The sequence below is a fragment of the Chenopodium quinoa genome, unplaced genomic scaffold (genome assembly GCF_001683475.1).
Source record: "Chenopodium quinoa cultivar QQ74 unplaced genomic scaffold, ASM168347v1, whole genome shotgun sequence".
Lineage (NCBI taxonomy): Eukaryota > Viridiplantae > Streptophyta > Magnoliopsida > Caryophyllales > Amaranthaceae > Chenopodium > Chenopodium quinoa.
Genome location: NW_018744348.1, coordinates 559,824 through 581,787, shown reverse-complemented (window position 1 = coordinate 581,787; position 21,964 = coordinate 559,824). Strand labels below are relative to the sequence as shown.

The 21,964-nt window shown below is 34.1% G+C and overlaps 3 protein-coding genes across 9 annotated transcripts; all 3 read right to left on the bottom strand.

Annotated features, from left to right (window-relative positions):
* Positions 1-211: 211 nt before the first annotated feature.
* Positions 212-1,857, bottom strand: LOC110696299. The gene is made up of 3 exons (XM_021873585.1): positions 1,723-1,857; positions 1,516-1,636; positions 212-1,214 (listed from the first exon to the last, which is right to left on the bottom strand). Exons 2-3 carry the CDS (start codon positions 1,594-1,596, stop codon positions 564-566), a joined length of 732 nt encoding a protein of 243 aa, XP_021729277.1. The 5' UTR covers positions 1,597-1,636; positions 1,723-1,857; the 3' UTR covers positions 212-563.
* LOC110696300 lies at positions 1,769-6,451 on the bottom strand. Of its 7 annotated transcripts, none has more exons than XM_021873587.1 (10): positions 6,274-6,451; positions 5,370-5,444; positions 4,396-4,996; positions 3,413-3,583; positions 2,816-3,084; positions 2,600-2,702; positions 2,371-2,498; positions 2,213-2,291; positions 2,019-2,129; positions 1,769-1,901 (listed from the first exon to the last, which is right to left on the bottom strand). In XM_021873587.1, exons 5-9 carry the CDS (start codon positions 2,976-2,978, stop codon positions 2,081-2,083), a joined length of 522 nt encoding a protein of 173 aa, XP_021729279.1. In that variant the 5' UTR covers positions 2,979-3,084; positions 3,413-3,583; positions 4,396-4,996; positions 5,370-5,444; positions 6,274-6,451; the 3' UTR covers positions 1,769-1,901; positions 2,019-2,080. The 7 variants fall into 7 exon arrangements, with proteins under 7 accessions (XP_021729279.1, XP_021729281.1, XP_021729278.1 ...); XM_021873589.1 differs by having other exon boundaries at positions 4,756-4,996; XM_021873586.1 differs by having other exon boundaries at positions 3,413-4,996.
* A 6,310-nt stretch (positions 6,452-12,761) lies between these two features.
* Positions 12,762-20,109, bottom strand: LOC110696298 (putative RNA methyltransferase At5g10620). The gene is made up of 8 exons (XM_021873584.1): positions 19,967-20,109; positions 19,835-19,878; positions 19,458-19,600; positions 17,860-17,926; positions 15,388-15,465; positions 14,547-14,692; positions 14,262-14,333; positions 12,762-13,339 (listed from the first exon to the last, which is right to left on the bottom strand). Exons 1-7 carry the CDS (start codon positions 20,019-20,021, stop codon positions 14,294-14,296), a joined length of 573 nt encoding a protein of 190 aa, XP_021729276.1. The 5' UTR covers positions 20,022-20,109; the 3' UTR covers positions 12,762-13,339; positions 14,262-14,293.
* Positions 20,110-21,964: the final 1,855 nt, after the last annotated feature.

The following is a 21,964-nucleotide window of genomic DNA, read 5'->3' as shown; positions in this document are numbered from 1 at the left end:
TATATATATGCAGCTGTTAATGAAATGACAGTGAACAATTTCTTAGGTTCACTTCAATTGCTGTTTTAATAATGCATTTTTCAGGTATATATTTACAGGTTTAGATAATCTGTAGTTTGTTTAGAAAAACCTGTCCCTGAGACATGAAGCAGTAGAAAACCAAAGAATTTTAAAGAAGATGTAAAAACAACTGAATAAGAAGCCAAGAAAGTTTACTTAATATATTTGATATTATTTATATAGATATCCTGATTTAAGGATATTAATATATACATTACAGCCAACTTATAAGGCTTGAGCTGATAGCATAAACACTTACATAACTGATGTTCTTAACTAACTTCAAATAGGATGTCCAAAAGCTTGCACTTACTACACAACTTAGCTTACTACATGACTGCATGACTATATACATAAATGATGTTTATTGGGAACATAAGATGAGCAAAATGTTCCTTTTAAACATCTAAAAGCTGCTTCATTCTTAGAAAACTACCATACTCTAAAACTAAACTCTAAGAGCAAAAGACGGTGCACTTTCATAAACTTTAGATTGCTTTCGATTATGCATCAGTGGGACTGGGTGTTGCAGAGTCTGTGGTGTCAGCATCATCTGTTTCAGCGGTGTCCTTGAAAAGAGCTGTATGGAGCCTCTTCCTGGGAACAGGATCTTCATCCTCTGTGTCCATGTCTACATCTGCAATCATCGCTTCCTTACTCTTCGCATTGCTTCGTGGCCGAGAAAGTTTGGCCCAAGTAGGTAGTTCAGCAGCTGCTGTTGGTGCTTCTGAAATGACAATACCCTTGCTTGCTGGTTGATTTGCAATATCAAAACAATCTGTGTCGAATGCCTGTGAAGCTAATCTGATCTCTTGAAATTGCATTGCTTCAGCAAAAGCCTCATCAAATGCTGCTGCACTGTCTGTGTTGAAAGGAGCATCGTTATCAGGGTCAGCAATAACAGGTGCTTTCCCACGAGCTTTAGCTGTGGACATTAAAGGTGAAGTATGGAACTGTTCTCTATTCACAGTGCAGGTCTCAGGCCTTGTTGAGGCTAGATCCTGAGCCTCTGGTTCATTATCCCCTACATCAATGCCTTTGAGAGTCCACAGCAGCACGCTGTTCATGGCTAACTCTTGAGTGGGAGTTACTTGAATGAAGAATGGCTTAGTGGAAAGAGTTCTTTGCACTACTCTGAAGGCTTCCAAATTCCCCTGCAAAATTCAAATATTTAAGGAAAGATAATGTGAATGATATTCAAAATAAACCTAGGAAACAACAACAAAGCTGAAACAGTTGAGCAACACTTATAGAAGAATAACGAAGGAGTAAAAGCTGAAGCAGCAGAGAATAAAATACATAATAAGTGCTTGTTACAGCATAAGCGTACTTGTGTACTTGTATGGGCAGTGTGCATAGTATATCTTACTATTGTGGTTTATAAAACATAGCATACATTTGATTTGAGCAGAGTTATGAATAACAACAGATTAAAATATTAGGGATTATTCTTACAGTGCTTTTGATATTCCAAATTTCACTTGCTGGTTTTCGGAAAAGCTTTTCCGCGTCATCATTAAATGTTGTAAATGACATTGTTCCACTTTCATTTGCAGCATCAAACTTGAAAGTCACTCTATACAAATATATGGTAAAGGAGTTAGAATTAGTAGATAAGCTTATTATGGCAAAGTAACATATAAATAAGGTCATTTAAAGTACCTGTAAGCAGCTGTTGTTTCTGATTTTTTGCAAGAAATTCAAGGGAAACGAGTTCCAATAGGAAGATGTGTTCGTTTTCCACAGCCTGGACAGCCAATGTAAGCGTTAACTCTTTGTAGGTCAGGGTCTGGTATAGTGACTCTAATCCATGCTACTTCATCCGGAATAGCATTCGATGCCTGCATTCATTTAGCCAAACATGTATGTAAAACATGTATACGACAGCATATGCAAAAGTAAGTAAATTGTAAGCAGATAATTGTGTTCAAATTGAAGCAATAACATGAAGATTAAACCTTTTTGCTCCGAAGTTCTGCTATGGTCACTACTTTTTTCTCAGCACTTGGGTACCTAACATTCAGGATTTTTTCTTGTCTATCAAGCAAAACATGCTGATATAATTTGACCTTGCAATGCACAACAGAATAAGGTAAGTACATTATCTTATTATTGATCTGTTTGTTCTATATATGATGCATGTACTAATTACCATTCTCGTAGCATATCTGCTCTTTCTCCTTTAGGGTTCATAATGATCCTAGTAGACATAGTAGTGTTCAAAGTGAATCCTGCAATGTAGTTCAAGAATGCTTCAGATTAGATTATATATGTACAGTACAAGCGTTCAAGTACAGGAGCTGCTTTTACCTCTTGTATGACGAGTCTTAAGTGCAGTAAAGCCGACAACATTGAATCTTTCAGCCCAATTACTTATTGCATCACAGGGCTTACCAGTGAGATCATTCCATGCTGAAATTGTCATAGCATGGTCTTGGCTGATCCAATATTTTTAATAGGTTGTTAGGTATTTCAATCAAGTAGCGCATTAAAGGTTAAATATGCCCTAAAAAGCTATAAGGTATATAGTATTGATTACCTTGTGTCAGTTACAGATATTTCACGAACTGGACTGTCGCGCCCACGAATATTAGATATAATTCGAGGTGCCTCCTCAACAAACAGAACCACACCAACAATATCTATTTAGGCAAGGAAAAAAGAAATGTAGCTTCAGATGATATTAATAGTAATATACACTAATTATAGAGAGGAATTTATCTGTAAATAAAATTTAAATATAGCATAAGTATACCAAATCTGCCATTAGGATCAGGTGATCGTGGGAGAGTTGACAGTGGCTGATATCTAGGCTCAATTGGACCAGCTTCTGGATTTAAACGCTGAACGATTGTCTGGTGGCCAATAGTCATATGATATGGAAGCTCTTCAAGGTTAATCTTGTACTGCTCATCCATATATGATATAGGAGCTTTTGATATTTCATATTGGCCAGTTGGTTTTAAGACATCTTCATATGCATGGATTTTGATCTCCAAAAAGAGCACATCTCATTCTGTTTTTCTGTTAAGACATGTAATATACAAGTCAACAACATGCTTATCTAGAAATACTAAGATTATGTCTCTATAAAAAGGACACCACACTTTAATGAATATGTTAGCTGAACATAAGCAAAAGTACATGCATAAATCTACATAGGCAAACAAAATAAAGAAATCCTATTACTTTTACATCACACAAAGTTCCTTGGTAAGTAAAGGTGCATGTTGATAATTATAAAAGTAGCAGTAATAAGATAAGCTTTCAGTCCAAAACAATTGCTTATCACAGTATTGATGAAAAAAATACATGGGTTTTTGTAAAAAATAAACAAATGAAGCAGAATTACCTTCTCATCTTCTAAGATAATTGTCTGGAATATGACACCTGGTTTTTTAGGTGATGGTTGAGCCCTTCCTTTTTCAGCTACAGTCACTTTAACCTTGTAGTCTTTGCTCTGAGTGTTAAGTTCATCTAAGTACACAGGTTCAAGCTTCATCTTTGAAGGTGTATTCATTTTCTGTTAAGAATTATTGAAACAAAGTAAAAATAAGCACTATTAATTTAGGTAGTTAATCTAGACAGACGGTAATTCATGCAAAGTAAAAAACCATTGTAAGGTACAATCAAATATAATAAATTTCTAATGAAAGATAAACTATTATAAGGAATTTAAATTATAGCATCTACAAATGAATTTATATAAGAATAAATTTATTGTGCAACATTTATAAAAAAATTTCAAGCCAAGAATTTAAATGCAATCTCAGCTACAAGTGCAAGGAAATAAATAGGTATAGTTAAGCAAACATATAAGCATTCATTTTCATTATAAAGGTATACGAAACTGATTTTCTGCTAACGTTTTTTTCCCTACAAATAGCAAACGAAATATGAATGATACACAGTGCAGAACATATATACAAAAATAACAAAAAAAAACCCAAAAAAAAAAAAGGTTTCAAAAATAACTATAACAACTATAATAAAATAATATACTAAATATTTAGCAATGTCAAGAAAAATAGAGCTACTTGTATAAATTGCACTCAATTTATTTGATCTCGTTTTTTTTTTTTTTGTTTTTATGAAATGTACAATCAAATATAATAAATTTCTAATAAAACTATAAATTTTAATTGCACCACAAGTAGATAATATTTAAAGGAGGTTGAATAATCTATTTATAGGATTTAATTCTTTCAAATTGTAATCTGTTTAGTAAGCTAATAGCTTACTCTAGTGATGGTTAGCTCATAATGCATGAACACAAGCCATGAATTTGCGTGCCAGGAAAATAGAATAAATGAGCTGAAAAGAAGAAGAATATACCTCAAAACAAAATAAAATAACAGAGAATAAAGAATAAAGAGGGAGGAGGTGGGTATTTATAGCCGATCCTAGGTACTAAAGTTAACCTAATTTTTTTCACTTGAGTACTGTTGAAGGCAGTAAAGCTACAATTGTTTACTCTACTATTCGTACATCTAGAAAGTAGTATGGACTAAGATAGTGGGCAGATACTATTATTTTATGCACTATTCTCCCCTGAAATGCAGTTTGATCGTATGCGGTTCAGGTCCTCTCTCTCCTGGACTAATTCAGCGCATCTATTTTTAAATAGCTTCACACACAGACGATACATCTTAAGGCGTTCATGTGTAAAGTCATCTACTCGGACATTAAACCGACCAATCAAACGCTTCACAGCCTTGTGAGCTGCTCTTTTGCGAGACTCTTCTGCCGAACTGGCATCTCCACCATAAAAAAGAAACCTTGCACGTGTATTTGGACGGCCAACTCGAACAAAGGCATTGTTCTTAGCAACATCTATAAATCCATAGAATGGAGGTGGAAACTGGAGCCAAGCAACAATCTTTTCCAAAAGAGGCTGGAAAGGGATACAGACTTTGTTCGTTCGTCTAGCCATAACCTGTAATGGCAAAATCCAGGACACAATTCAGACCAGGGAAACCGTGTTTCTTCCAAAAAACACCGTCACAGCGTATCTACAGAGCTAACTAATTTACATACAAAACTCTAATCAAAGGGCAACCTAATAAGACAAAGGAAATATCTCTAAAGGCTATGGACTTTTCTGTAAGCAGACCATGCACAACCAAAACAACAACCCTGTAAATAACAGGGCAAAATAAAGCAAAAAATGGAACAAGGCTATAAAAAAACAAAATCTAATAAAAGCAACAAAGAATATTTAAGCACCTCATAAGAAATCACTACTACTATTCATAAATATATCTATATAATAAATCTATAACCATAATAAAACAAGTGTAAGGAATTACCTTAGAAATTCTTGCACACTAAATAAATCACACTAACTCTTAAATGCACCAAACCACAAAATAGATTCACCAAACCTGTAATCCAAAAAAAGACACAACTTAAAACATGTAAAATAGACTATTAATTAATAACCATTTCAGATGGACCATACCCTTAAAAGATCATCTACTAACTAATCTATCTGATTTAATAAAGAAGATATAGTAGTTGATTTTCAGTGTTTTCGCGAGTATTCGAATAATGATATCCAAGGATTACAAACTTAATCAACAGCAGTAACCCAAAAAAACAGTACACCGCAACAGAAATCTATAAACATTATAATGTTAAGATTCGATTTGCCAAGAACGTCCAATTTGTCAAAAAAATATCACAGCACTATTCAAATCGTTAGAGATTCTTCATTTTTCTCAAAAATACCATTTGCAACCAAGTAACAACAACCTAGTAAATACCTTTACAAACCAATCTCAAAGCACCATATCCAGAAATACAGAAATGAATACATGAAAAACCCCAGCAATCTGTACCTCTATTTATAGGCCGCTTAACCGACTATACCCACAAGGGTAACCCTAAATTAACCAATGCAAGTCCTTTTCCGCCCCCTCAGAAGTACAATTGAGTAGTCCCCAAGGCATTATTCTGCCTTAAGTTTATTCAGAAGGCAATGCACAAATTACTAATGCTACAGAAGATCTCAGAAGAATTAATTGGATCTATTTCCTACCACTTAACAACCCTAATCAACAAACCAAACATGTAATACAGTAAATCAGCCCAAACCAACAAATCCAAAATCAAACAAGCTAAAAATACCAGCATACAATCTCATAATCCAACAAAAAGCAATCCAAGTCTACAAATCAAAGGCAATAATGCAAAGAAAAGCGGAAACCATACCAGGCAATCTCAGCCATAGCAGCAATCAAACCGAATTCCCTTCCAAGCCTCATCAGCCACGGAAACACAAAACCCAAACCAAACCAAACCAAAGGCAAACCTCAATGACATCCCCTACCCCTATACTGAAAGACAAGACATCAATACCTTAGCTGGCAGCCAAAACACTAACACCTGTAGTCTCCTTTACAGTTGCCAAAAAGAATGCAATGCAAAGACACAAAGGGTAATTCCGGCAATCCATTTAATTCGGGGGTGTTAGTGTAATAACTCAAAGAGTTACTGTTGCTAACTTTCTATTTTTATTATGGGTTAATGATATAATTGTCTCAAACTATTCATAAGTGTTTTCTAATACTTTTTAAAAGGTAGGGAGCCCCTTTTTTTTTTTTTTTTTTTTTTTTTTTTGTCTCCCTTCACTTTGGTATGAAATAAATAAATAAAGTTAGAAAATTTTATTTGTTCAAATCGTGTATCCCACAAGATTAATCTAGTTTTAACTATTATGAGTACCTCACTATCTCATACGAAGTATTAGTCTTACAAGTGGGGGAATTATCTTTTAGCTTTGAGGCTAGGGGTTCAAGATTCATGATCTACTCATGCTTATGAGTAGGGATCCCTTACCTTCCCTCCACTTCAAGCATCGACCTGTTAGTTCACTAGAGTTCTTATCCTTCCTAAAATGAAGTATTAATCTTAATAATGGCACCATCTTTACCATAGTCTAAATGTGATACTCAATACATTTCTTGGTCTCTCAATAGTTCGGGATCCGATTTTGTCTATATCACTATCTTTTTGTCTCTCTAAAAAAAACACATATAACACTTTAAATCCCCCAATATCTAAAAACTTCAAGTTGAACATGTATGTATTAGCCAAAGTTGTGTCTGTTGGCCAACTCAGTGTTATTAAATAATAACTTTTAAAAAGAAAAGTGAGTGTGCACATTAATTATAAAGTTCTCCTAAAATGATAAAAAGTTATTCTGATATAAATAAAAGTTATTACAACATAAATAAGGGTAATGCCGCTATATGTAACCCTTGCTTAGGGCAACAAATAAGCATTACAATCTTTCCTTATTTGTAACTCCTATTAGTTTAGGAATACATCAATGCATGACAAAGGTATTAGCTTAGGAATACATCAATGCATGACAAAATCATGCGCAAATTTTTTTTGGTGCACACGAGGGGCAAGCCCCAGAGAAAAACAAAAAAAAAACTAGGGAGAAATAAAACGTGGCACAACCACTCCTACAAAATCATTATGTAAAATACGACCCAAAGCTAATGGGGGGACTTGAATCAACTGAAATTTGTTGTTCTGGTTTACGCCTTGATTAGCAAGCCAATTTGCCTCTTGATTAGCCTCTCGATAGATATGCTTTGACCTCAACTTCCCATCTTGGTTCTGCTAAGAGCTTCTGACAATGAGCAATATTGTGATAACATTCCCCTATTGTAGCTTCTGTATTTTTCAAACTCACAACCACAACTTGATTATCAATTTGAATCTGCAATCTTGTAACCCCGAGCCTCTTTGCAAGTTCTAGCCCATACTCTACAACAAGAATTTCACCTTTGAAAGCGTTGCAATGACCTAATTTCAGGGAGTATATATGCATAGCTGAACCCCCCAGTGCTGTCACGAAGGATGCCTCCTCCACCAGCAAGCCCCAGTGGATGCCTCATCCACAATATCATGCACAAATCAGTGTAACTAATGAATATATCTCATTAATGTTTTTCTTTTTTACTCCGTAGCTTATTATACATATCGCTTAATGATATTATTATAGCATGATCCTATAAATAAAAGCTATTTATATTTTATCGATAAATAAAGTTGCCTCTTTAAATAAATAGAAATCAAATCTTTGAATGAAAGTAACTATATTAATCATATAAAATTTTGTCCTACCATCTATTTACAGCAAATTCATATTAGGTTTAAGGTTAGCACAATTAGGGTTACACGTTATCCTAATTTGGCTAAAGATTACCCTAAAAATGTTTCACGTATATTAAATTATTGTAAATCGGGTGTACATAAAAATCTTTATGACATGTATATTTAAATTGCAGTTAATATTTATCATAACACAACTACATTTAATATTTATAATAACACAAGTTTTAGCTTTGTTTAACCACACCATTACTTGATACTTCCTCCGTTTTTTTTTACTTGACCCGCTTTGACTTTTACACTATTCACCACTCCTCCTTTGACCGTCTTTTGTGAATAATTTGTAAGGAAAAATATGTTCATTTTGGATATTTTGATTTCGTCTTAAGAAGTACTATTATAATATATAACTTTTATAATTTTTACTTATGAAGAATTAAAGTTATTAATCGTTAAAGTTTTGCATTGGCAAGCGTGATAAAAGAAACAGGTCAAGTAAAAAAGAACAGAGGAAATATATTGATAGTGCGGGGTTGTGGGCACTCTACATACTCTGTATAAAACAATGAATTGTGTAATGAGAGCTACGTTGACAATCAAATAATGGAGTTATCAAAAATATGTGTGGTTACTCAAATGAAAAATAAACGTTAATTTTAAACAAATGAATTTATTCATTTTATAACTAAAATAAAAGAAAAAGATTTACTCGATTGACCAATTTAAACTACTCCGTATTTTTTACATTAATTAATATTCCCTCCGTTTTAAAATATTTTCTCCATTTTTTCATGCGGAGTTTTAGTGGAATTTGGAGAAAGTAATAAAATATAGAGATAGTAGGGTTAGTGGAAGATAAATTGGAGGAGAGAGAACCTAAAAGTAGTAAAATTGGGTCCACTAGTTGAGAGAAATGAATTAAGTATTATAAAAACTTTCCAAATAAGGAAATGGAGCAAGTATTTAAAAACGGCCGCAAAAGTAAAGTGAAGCAAGTATTTAAAAACGGAGGGAGTACTACTTGGGGCATGTTCTCATTGACTGAACTCAGCTGAATTGAACTGAACTGAACAGAACTGAACTGAAATGAATATTTTATAAGAGAAGGAAATTAGGAGCTTAACTGAACTGAACTGAACTGAACTGAATTGAGCTGAACTGAACTGAACTGAATTAAGCTGAACTGAATTGAACTGAATTTCAACGTAAGAGAACAGACCCTTGTTCAATAAATTGTACAGTACATAATTCTAATGGATAGAGAAAAGTTACCCTTATAAATAATAGGCCCTTGTTCAATAAATTGTACAATACATAACTCTAATGGATGGAGAAAAGTTACCCTTTATAAATAATTGAATTATTTCATAAAAGTGTTACTCTTCTAAATATATATTTCTTCAATTAAAAATATATAGAGTTTTTTATTTATTTATATTTTATCGAACTCCAAACCCGTCCTTTTAATTAATTTATTACCAAAATTCTAAGCTCTCACCCCCTCCCCCCACCTTTTTTTTTAATTTTATTTTTATTTCCATATTTATTTTTTTTATTACATGCATAAGCAAATAAGATTAATGTTCTAAAAAAAAAAAAAAAAACACGCTTGTGTATCACATGGTTTGAACTACTTGGTATTAATTTCAAATAAAGTTGATATAATTGCAAAGGAATCGTACCATTAAAAGCAACATGAGTTGTCACTTTTGCGAGCATAATGATCTTTTTTTTTTTTCTTTTTCTTTGGGCCAAGTATTGTTGTAATCTTACCATTTGCGGTCCAACTGGTAACTGGTAAGGTACTACTCGCTCTGATCCGCCCAGAAAGATTATCCCATACTTGTATTTTTGCTTTAAAGCATAGACAAAGTTGTGCATCTGGCCATATAGGTTAACAAAGTTGTACATGAGAAGGAGAGAGATAGAGAGCAAGTGAGATAACAAAGCAAAGCAAAGCAATATGATAAAAGCTCAAATCACCCAAAGATATTATATTGCAAATAGTATACAAGACAATCATTAAAGGACTGACACGGAATCTATTCTACAAACTTTCTTATCAAATAAAATCTAATACTAAGGCCCTGTTTTGATACGATTATTTTCAGTTCAGTTCAGTTCAGCTCTAATAAATTCAGTTCAGCTCTAATAAATTCAGTTCAGTTCAGTTCAGCTCTAATAAATTCAGTTCAATTCAACTCCTAATTTCCTTCTCTTATAAAATATTCAGTTCAGTTCAATTCAACTCCTAATTTCCTTCTCTTATAAAATATTCAGTTCAGTTCAATTCAACTCTAATAATTTCAGTTCAGTTTAGCTCAGTTCAGTCAATGAGAACAGACCTTAAGTGTTTGGATCCCCTGTGGACCTACTTTCATTAAATATGGAAATTACCAAAATGCCCTTATTTAAACCCTGCATAGGAAAAATTCCAGAATCGTGCACAACAAGTAACTCGAGAAACCCTATTATGGCCCAACATCGCCTAATACGACCTAGAACGGCCAAAATCCCTTATCCTAACCCTAATGAAGTTAGTTAATCCTCTCCTATAAATACTAATCTACACAGACTAGCGAGGTAATTAATTTTCTCCACTCTCTCTTTCTACAAACTTTCTCTCTAAACACTGTTGACTGACTTGACCGTCAGAGGGGCTTTCTCGGGAACATCCCCCGAGGCAGTTGACTTTCGTTGTTTTGCAGGACTTAATTTGACCATATGAGCAGGCTCCCCCACAACTCAGATCCCGAAATTCTTTTGCAGAAACACTAAGATAATTGAATAAAGTAATAATGTTACTTAATATGAGATAGTTTGTGATATAAAAAAAAAAGGAAAAAATGACAAGAATAAAGTAATAACACTTTGCTTTATTTACCCAAAATAATCCTAACTTTTGATTAATTTTTAATAATATGAACTTTGATATCAATTTGCTTTTAGTGGTCCCGAGTGACTTGTAACCTGTTGAGTGGGATTTTTTTTTTTTAAAATGTACATATGTTGCTACATGATTGGTCAAAATAAGTTTAAATTTTATTTAGTTACTAATTAAATCTTAACTAATACTTTTAGTTACCGATTTAACAAAAAAGCTAATTAAAAAAAAGCACCACAGCACCACTAGCGCCACCACTGCCCAGCCTTCACCACCGCCCAAAATCCTAAAAATAACTCTTTCCCACCGCTCAAAACGCCCATTGCTCCTCCCCCAACCCTCGAAACCCCTATTCGCTTGGGTTTCGAGGGTGGGCGAGGTGGAATTCGGGATTTTTCAGCGAGAGGTTATTTTTTAAGTATTTCAGTGATTTTGGGTTTGGGGATGATGGCAGGTGGTAGGCGACGCTGTAGCCGGCGAGGAAGCCTTGGGTTGCGCGGGAGTGTGATGCCAGTGGGTGACTACCTGACTGGACTGGAGCTGTCGGGGAGGGGTGTGTGGTGGGTTTTAGTTAGTTGATTGAATTTTTTTAATTTTTAATTTTTAATTTTTTAAAATTATCAATTCCTTCTTGACACGTGTCTGATAACTTGTTATAACAGGTTGTATGAGAGGTTGGGACCATTAAAAGCAAATTGATATTAAAATTCTGATTATTAACAAATAATTAAAAGTTGGGATTATTTTAGGCGAATGAGACAAAGTTAGGATTATTCTTGTCAATATTTTCTAAAAAAAAATCCACAATATTGGTTTTATATCCACCTAAAATGCCTAAATGCACTTACCTTTTACTATTACTAGATTAGGTCCATAACTATTTGTAGATAAACAATGTATTTATTATAAAGGAGCCTATTAGCTAGATAGCTATTTTTAAAACACATTTGACTCACATGTATTTTTTCATATATTTAATTTCACCAACAAATCTTTTAGTATAAAGTTATTGATTGGTACCATTTTCTTGTTGTTAACCAAATGAATTTCTTCACGTACATTACACTACGTAGTTTGTATGTATGTCACAAATTATGTTGAGAATTAAAAAAGTGATTTTATCATGCACAATTTAGAGCCGGTTTTCATTTACTGAGCTGAGTTGAATTGAACTGAAATGAATATTTTATGATCGAGAGAGGGAAATTAGGAGCTGAACTGTTAATATTTTTTAAAAAATGATACATCAAATCTTTTATTATAAGTATATTTTTAAAATTTGATATTCAAATTACTTTCTTGGAGCTTTAAGATATAATTAAATAAAAAAAAACCCCTTGTTATAATAATTGAAATACATAATATCCTGGCCCAATTTATGTTAAAATCCAATTTTTTATTTATTCTTTACTTAAGTATGTATAGTTGTCAATGTATAAATTATAGAAGAATATATCAAATCTTTTATTTATATATTCTTTTGCTAAATTTTTATTTATGTATATAGTTATTGATTATTATTATTTTTAAATACTGATTGTTGTACATGTATTTGAAATGTAAATCACATGACACCAACATTTAAAACTAGCACTGATAATAATGATAAGGAGTTGAGATTGAGGGATAACTCAGGTGGTTAGAGCTTTCCTACCGATTCCAAAGAAACCTGAAATCATTTTTCATCACTCGCTCTTGTGGCTCTTTAAACACTTAAAAAAAAGGTAAGGAGTTTACATGTAGCTTTATGAAGAAATTTTATCAATATTCATGATAAAAGGCATGCTATCCGCTTACATTTCACCTCATCTAGTCTAGGGGGAAAAAGAAGAAAAATGACGATAATCAAATTTCCTCATCTTTCTGAAGGAGCAGAAAAATCGAACAATTCTCATTCGTCATCCTTCTCCCAGCACCCAGTGCGATTTAAAAATTAAAATCAGTGTCAATATACCCAAGACATAAATTCTCTAAACAAGTAGTAAATCAGTCCTCAAGTAAAGGCATCCAGAAAAGGCCCTTAATCCTTCATCAAAATCCACTCCACTTCCACAATGAGATTATGCTGTTAGTATCACTTTTCCTGGAACCGAAAATATCCTTGGAATCAAATTCACTTGCAGACTTGCAATTTCTTTTAACCGCTGAATCTATCTTAACAAGTGTTTTTGTGCCTTGTATATGAACTCATGCCCCAGGTCTGAATTTATCAGCATATATCGGTTGAGTGAAAGACCAAGTTCAGAAGTTACTAGATATCAGATTCTGCAACCAGAAATCGTAGCTTAGTTTTAATGTAAAAGAAGAATACCAGCATTTTGAAAAGACTATAAACACAAAAATCATAATGGGGATGCAGAGTAGAGGAGGAGAAAGGGACAAAGAAAGAAAAGTTTAGGGTGTGGCAGTGTGGCCTTTAAGCAAGCTATAAGTGAATGTTAATGTGATATTGTGCTATGCACAGATCTCAGAATGGCATAAAAAAGATCAAATCTTTACATAGCAATATTTTGATAATTTCACATGTGATGCTTATTTGTCAGCTCCAACAACATGCAGGTTCGATATTATGAACTTGTTTGATGGTGAGTAGTGCTGAATCATAAATTCAGACGAAAGTATGCACACATCTTATTTATTTATTTATTATTTAATCAAATCAAAATAAGTGCAAGAAGGCTTACAATCAAAACCCAATATATTAGTTCTGATGACCAAGGTCCCATTTCTAGGGAGAATCATCTCAACAACATGAACATTAGAACTCAAAGGTCCTGATCTTAAGCTAATGAAGAAGCAATTGGCTTTGGTGGTTGACAGAGTTGGCTGTTCTAATCCAGGCCCTTTATAGCTTTCCTTCATCCTAGGTAACAAGAGAGATTAGAACCTATGAGAAATGCATATTCAAGGTCAAAGGGCAACTACTGCTACATTTGGTTTAGGAGACTCTCCGTGACCCCTGGCCCATCTCATGATTTCCCCACATCAATAGAGAAGCCTCTTTAGGCTACAAAAGAAGCAAATGCACATTTTATCCCACTCCATTAGTCCACTATGTTAACAATGTCTGTATCTAGTGCATATTATTCTGAGCTTCTGATTAGTTTTATGATCAATAGAAAATAATTTAATTGAGGTGAAAAAAAATATTCTCAAATTAGAATGACAATGCTACTTCTAATTGTACCTGCACAATGATTCAGGTAAAATGGCAGATTCCTAGTGATGATAATTCTGACCTTTGAGAATAGTCCATGCTCTGCACATATAAAAAATAATTAATTAATAAATAAAGAGGGTCTAACTAAGAAGAGCTTGCTCACTGGAATGTGCAAGTTTGCTTATGTCTCCAGATTGGAAACACATCAGTCAGTCACAAAATTAATATAAATGAAAGCTTCAGTAGATCAAGATGCTTAAAATAGCAATCAGAATCAGCAAGCTTAAGTTAACAAATTGGCTATATATTAACCTGTATAATTGCTCCATTAGCACAACTAAAGCAATTTGATGATTCAATACCAATGACGATAGCTTTATTGATAGATTAGCACGTTGACGTAACTGTCTTCCATGACCATATGGCCCACCTATGCAAAATATCATTTTTGAAGCTCCCTACAAAACAAAAACAAATAAATAAAAATAAAACAAAGAGAGAGAGCTGACAGCTGAGTAAATCTCTTATCACAGGCAAACATCTCTATACTGAAAAGACTCCGAATACAAACTAAATGACCTGAAAGGGTTAGGCCTACCAAACAACTGTCCCTTAACAACTAATGGTAGCAGCTGAACCTAGCCATCAAGGTGGAAGGCGGCATACTTGCCAAGTTAGATGCTTGCTTTTTGATAATTCTATTGTACACACCAACAATGTGTTTGGATAAAGAAAGGGTAAGGAAAAGAAGGGGAGGGAGGAGAAGAGGAGGGGAGGGAAGAATGGTGAGATTTCCTTCCAAATCTCTCCATTGTTGGAGGGATCAATTTCCTACAATTTAATCCCTCCATTTCTCTCCCCTTCAATTCCATTCCTTCCTCATTTGTTATCCAAATGAAAGATACACCATCTCTTCATTTCCCTTCCCTTCCTTTCCCTCCATTTCCTTCAATCCAACCACACCGTAAGGGTTCTCTAACAATAAAAGGCACGTGTTCAATAGGCTGCAGAGTAGTTGAATGCAATCAACACATAACGCTTGACAATCTCTTCATTACTGATTACAATAGATGGGATATGGGAGCCATAGAAGTCCTGTACAACACTTGATACCAGCTATAGAGATTTAGATAAAAAGGGCTAGAAGTTATACCGTCAACCCTGCATCTCCTATAAGCTCAGCAAGCCGCTCTGAGCTAACATCAAGTCCATGCTCATCCAAAATCACCACCTAATATCAAACATTTTTAAGCATATTAAAAAAAAAGCCATCAGAAGAAGCCTATTGAATATGATGCACCAAATACTTATATCTTTCAGGAAATAGCCTCACCCTCAACTATATTACATGCACATTGTCAGATAGATGAAAGAGAAACAGTTGTGGACAATAGATATAACATGATTGAGCAATATATCCATGATTGGCCATTTAACTTCCAGACATCCCATAAAGGGTACCAATAAAAAAATAAAAAGAGACAAAAAGCTTATAACAGGTTTTATATAAAGGCAATTAGATATGATACATACAACAATTATATTAATCCAAAGCAATCATACCTTCAAAGTGGGAAAAAACATTATGTTTAAAGTTTTAGTAGCAAGATGTTGCAGATTCTATTGTCATTAAGCACCAATAGATATTAGTTTAGTCTTCGATATAAGAAAAGTAGTACACATCCATGTCTTTGATTTCAGTTAGACATCCAAAAGAAAAAAGTTAATCAACAGAACAGCAACATGTAGAAGTCTTTAGCTCTAAATGAATTACTGGTATGTGGTTATGTATGTTCTACTTTTTCGTACAAAAAAATGTCATAGTTTGAGCCAAGTAACCAATAATACCATACCCAATAACTTAAGAGACTTGACTGGAAGAAGTGTATGTTTCCACCGATAGTTAGACACTGACCACTTGTTTCTTACCCTACTAAGGCATTACCTTCAGAAAATAAACTATTACTTCTTTCAGGTATTGTACCTCCCAAATGAACTATATCTTCCTTGACACCAAAAACAATTACTTCTTCTACGCTGAGGACTAATATAAATATCTATAGACTATGACCATACAATATAAGCTTCTCTTACATTGTGCTTACTTCAAAGTCTATAGTGGTGACTAAATCATCATGTTATATTGAGAACTTATTTAGTTACGTTTATTATATGATAATATATGGAAATTGGGTTTTTATTAAGTTATACAATTGATTTGCTTAGCATTCCACAGTTTTTTTTCATCACTTTATAAGGAAGAACTGCAGAAAACAAAACAAGGAAAATATAACCAGAAGACTTACCCACATATGCTCAATTTTACCTTTTCCATACTTTTGCTTTTAACAACCAGTTTATAAAGTAAAGGGATGGCCACATTTATCAACTTTTACTCACTCGCGCCATAGCTAGCCACATATGGGAAGTTTTTTTCGACTTAGCCTTATACCATAACTTTAATTATTGGTAGGATTAATGAGGAAAATTATACGTAGTATAAACAAATATTTTTAAGGGTATAAATAATATAAGCACACTATTTTTAAGAGTTCAGAAAAATAGGCAATTGACATTGATGAGGGCAAGCAAGTAAATAAACATTTTAAAGGGTACGTCCAAATACTATTCATAAGTGTTAATTCAAACTTTTTAAAAGGTAGGGATATCCTCATGATCTCATTAAAAGTTTGGTCCCTGAACACAATTTTATTTTATTTAAGAACATTACTTCAACATAACAAAATTTGTTTTTATGGATCAACAAAACGGCATGGTCAAATTGTTAAAATAGGTATATGAGCAAAAGTTAAATGTTGCAACTTAAAAAAAATGGGTGAAAGTAAATACTTGGAAAACACTTCTTTGTCATCAAACTTTCGACAACAAAATAGCTCTTTTAGAGTAGCTTAGTTTTGGCTCTCAGAACATTGTTCCCTGAAGGAATGGCAAGATTAAAGACTGTCACTAACTCACCAAGGCATCCAACATAACCGAATTATGTAAAGACTAAAGAGTAAACTATAAATAAAGAATGCAAGCACCCAATTATGTATGTCATGGTGGAGGAAGCAGTTTCTAGAAAATAAGGAGGCTCTATGAAAGGAAACATTGAAAGCAAACTTTCTACTACATACATAATGTGACATTCTAGATCTCTTTTGGAGTTTTGGAAAAAGGAATTTTCCCGGAAAAAAAATAAAATGAAACACAGTCCAAAATAATGGTTGGCCTTTTAATTAGCTATTAGTTATACATCCAGGCAGGCAAGAAAAAAAAAAAATCTAGGTCACAGTTAGCCATCTTAGTGATCTCAAAAAATCAGAGTATGACAGAGTCATACACTTACTATCCCAGGAAATCATGAATCTAAAAACGGATATACGACATGAAACGGATATACGACATGCTCAGTGGACAGCCCGAGAGGAAGGGAAACAAGAATTTAAGGAAGTCATATGATAACAATGATAAGGCTTCACTCATTATCTTCGATCCACCAAAGGCACGCCATGCAGCAACCTAATAGCTTCATGGACAAATTCATCTAACATAATTGTTTTATCAAAAGCAGATCATTCCCTTCCTATGGACCACACCTCTTCGAAAGGGGAAAATATTATACCCAATCATTTGACTTGATGAGGTTTACAACAGCACAGTCTTCTTCTTCAATCTGAGCCTTGACATCCCTAAATTAGGCAAAAGGAAATAGCTTTTAAATTCTAATTAGCACAATTAAGCGTGACACTTAATTAGCACAATTAAGCGTGACACTGGTGACAGCTTCAGGTAAGGAAACTGCTCATAAACACATTACTCACTAAGTATGTCATGCAAGGATTTGTGAACCGAGCATGACACTGGTGACAGCTTCAGGTAAGGAAACTGCTCATAAACACATTACTCAATAAGTATGTCATGCAAGGATTTGCGAAGCGAGAACCTAATTTGTTTGGAAAATCTCAAACACAATTAAATCCTGACTGCAGGCTGCAGCACTTGACTATGTGATAAAACTGTTGTTAAGTGAACAACATGAGCACAAGTGAACTTAAACCAAAGTGCTATAGTTAATCACCAAAAATGATACATATTAGTCAGTAGCGTTATGAACATGATTCTCATTATTTTACGATATCAAACCATCAAAACCTCCCAAAAAAAGGGGGGGGGGATACTGGGGAACATGGAGAAAAGTTTCCTCCAGTAAACAAAGGTAAAATTTTAATGAACATAGAGGTTTCCTTGCAGATAGAAAAACAGGCATGTAATTACAACTACTGCACAATTAACAACATAAATGAAGGAAAGAATATAACTCGAGTATTTCAAAGTTGGAGGGAGGTGAGCGAAAGAAAAGTTGAGAGAGTGAGAAGGAGGGAGCTCATTAAAAGCATTACAGTTGCTTTTGGAGGACTAATCTGGGAAGAAAATGTCATTGGAGATGAATATATTATTAAATCCCATGAGAACTAAAGGAATATGGACTTATGACAAATGAAGTGAGCCATTTCATGTGGCATGGGTATAAACAAACCTCTAGGAGATTTAAACCATTGGAGGTGCCCTAAGAAGAAATATCAAACTGATTCCCATTTACTTCAGATTTTGTATCATATTAGACTGCCACTGATAACTAGTGCTATGGAACTAGGATTTCATAGCTTCATAGTTGCTCTCTATGGCATCAAAGAAACCCGGTAACAATTCCTGAAGTTAGCAGCTTAGAAACTGAAACTGGAAAATTCTCTGTAGTCATTCCTCATAAAAACACGTCATTTCTCATAAAAACACCCTCTTTTCAATTTTTGCCCTAACTAACCAACACCTGAAAAAGCAAATTAGAAGCATGTTCACAGTAATTGAGCAGCATTACGTACTCAAGCAGACTTATAAACGGGTTCCTACTCAATAGATCAAACATCTTCGCTGGATCCAATGGTTATTATTTTGACATTGGAAAAACAATATTGCGGAGCTCAAACTAAGCATTTCAACTGCATATTGTCAACCATTTGAAAACCTAACAACATATCACAAATATGAGACTAATGACAACATCGATAAAACAAACAACGAATGCAGCACAACTTACAAATACAAGCAACAAACCACTAGCTACTTGGCATAATAAATTAATAATCTTGGTAGTTGAGAATTAGCATGGAATCAAATTTCAACCAAAGCATAACAAAATCTTAAAAGAGAAGGACAAAATACCGCGCATTTTTAGGATTAGAGCGAATTAAGACATCATCAATGCTACAATAATGTTGGAGTTTATCTTTATATTCATCAACAATGAGCTGAACCCCACGATCCCGCTTCTTCCCCACTGTTAAAATCCTCATCGGAATCGCTCTCTGCAACCCCAATTCATCAAAACCACAAAAAAATCAAATCAAAAGCATAATTTTTCAGTATCCCAAAGAAATTGGGTTTAATGGGTGTATCTCAAATTCAGCAAAGATTGAGTTTTGAACAAAATTCAGGAAAACCCTAAGAGATTTTACAACAAACGATTAAAGGGTTACTAATTATGTGCATATTAAACAGTAAAAATCAAAGAAATGAAAAGGGCTGTTGAGAAATTATACCACAGATTGACCAGTGTATTTGCATTTCCTTCCATTAGGGGAATCTGTAGCAGTTGTAATGTCATTGTAATTCAATAGGAAACAAAAGGGCAAATGTAGAATGGAAATCAGAGGGTAAAGCAAAAGGCTAACCTGATGAATTGATGACGATACTGGGGAGATGACAAGCTAACACTGTAACTGCCATGAACGATGAACATCACTCAATCCAAATTAGAGACTTACAGATTATTTAGTACTCCGTACTACAAAGTAATTTTAAATTTCTTTGTTTTACACGAATAACTTAGGGCTGGTTTGACATCAGTTTTGGTTTCAGTTTCCTGTTTTTTTTTTAAAAACCAAAAACAGGAAACAAGAAAAAGGTGTTTTCACTTTTCTGTTGTCAGTTTTCAAAATTATCATAATTTTAAAAAGTTTATATAATTTTTGATTCATTATGGGACACATATCATATAGTTTTAGAAAATAAAAAACCAAAAAAACAGAAAACCATAGCACTGCCAAACGAACCCTTAGGTGTTGTACTGTTGTTTGGTTCACATGACAATTAAAACAAAATTTGTGGGAATTTCATAAAATGAGAGTTAATATATTGATTGTATATTAATTGAAAAGTGCACGTGAATATGAAGAACAAAGTAGAGGTCAATCTCTTTAAGGTTGGATTTTTAACTTCATCTCCAATTATTCGTTCCAACGCATTTCTAATGCGGCTGGCTACACAGTGCGACAAGGTGGCATATCAGTAACCCCTCTAGTAACCCCCCAGACAAAGTAACCCCTGACTGACCTAGTAACCCCTAACCGACCTAGTAACTCATTGACAGGGTAAAGTCGTATCCCCAAATCAAAAGTAATACCTAAATCCTCTAACTAATGTAGATAGGAAGTAGGGTCGAATCCACAGATAAACGGATCTTTATATTCCTAATTAACTAATATGATCTAGATTATTAGGTAACCAATTATGTAAATTTGAATAATAAACTAAGCTATGGAGATCAAGAATAGAGAGAAAATAATATATAAAAGGATCTAGGGCACAGGTTCACCAATAAATAATATTCCAGGGTAGAGTATAATAATCATTCATCAATGCATATATTAATCAGATTATAAAGGGCTTTCGCTACGTATTATAATCACACAATTAATTTACTGATATTAAATCTCATCTTTCGAATCTCGACCTAACCATTTATAAATTAACCTGCCTAATGAAACTAGACCTAAACATCAATTCTCATCTGTCGAATCTCGAATCAATATTGTTGAACTCATGCATAAAAGATTTGCGCAAATCTAGTCACAGAGCATTAAATCAATCAATAGGAAATTAATCTAGCATTGACAATTAACAACCATAAATTACCCCTTCACATTATTCATGGTTCCCCATAAACCCTAGAAAGAAAACTACTCACACATAGTAAAAACTAAACTAATCAAAGCAATAAAACAATTTATGATGAAAGGAGTAAGATAAACAACTAAGATTAAGAGAAGAGAAGTAGTTACCAAACTAATATGTATTAATGGAAATAATTAAGAACAAGAGTTGAGAGAAAAATTAAGAGAGAGAAAATTCCTAACTAGAGAGAGAAAGTCTAAGAAAGAAGGTAATCCAAAATTACGTACAAATCTCCTACTTAAACGTTCCCTAAAACAAAAATTTAAACTAAACTAATCAGGTCCTATAAAACGCGCGCCCGATCGGGCGAAGGGCCGCCCGATTGGGCACGCCTTTTTCTTTGCGCTCCTTCTCAGCAGCATCGCCCGATCGTGCTAGACGCTTGCACGATCGGGCGCGCTATCAGCCACACACAACACTAAGCATGCCGCGCCCGATCGTGCTAATGCTTGCCCGATCGGGCCCTTGCTTCACTTTGAGGCTCGGACTTCGATTGGGCTTGATTTCTTGGCCCAATCCGGATTTCCTCTTCGGGTCTTGAATACTCGGTCCAAATACCTTGGAATCCCAATTACTGAGCCCATAATCACCGGCTCGATGACTCTAACCGGCCTTGGGCTTCAAAGATGGTCGTATTTCTCCAATGCTCGTGATTGCTCCAAAATAACTCGGGAAAATACTCCAAAAGCATAAATCCCTGCAAAAGTCAACCACAT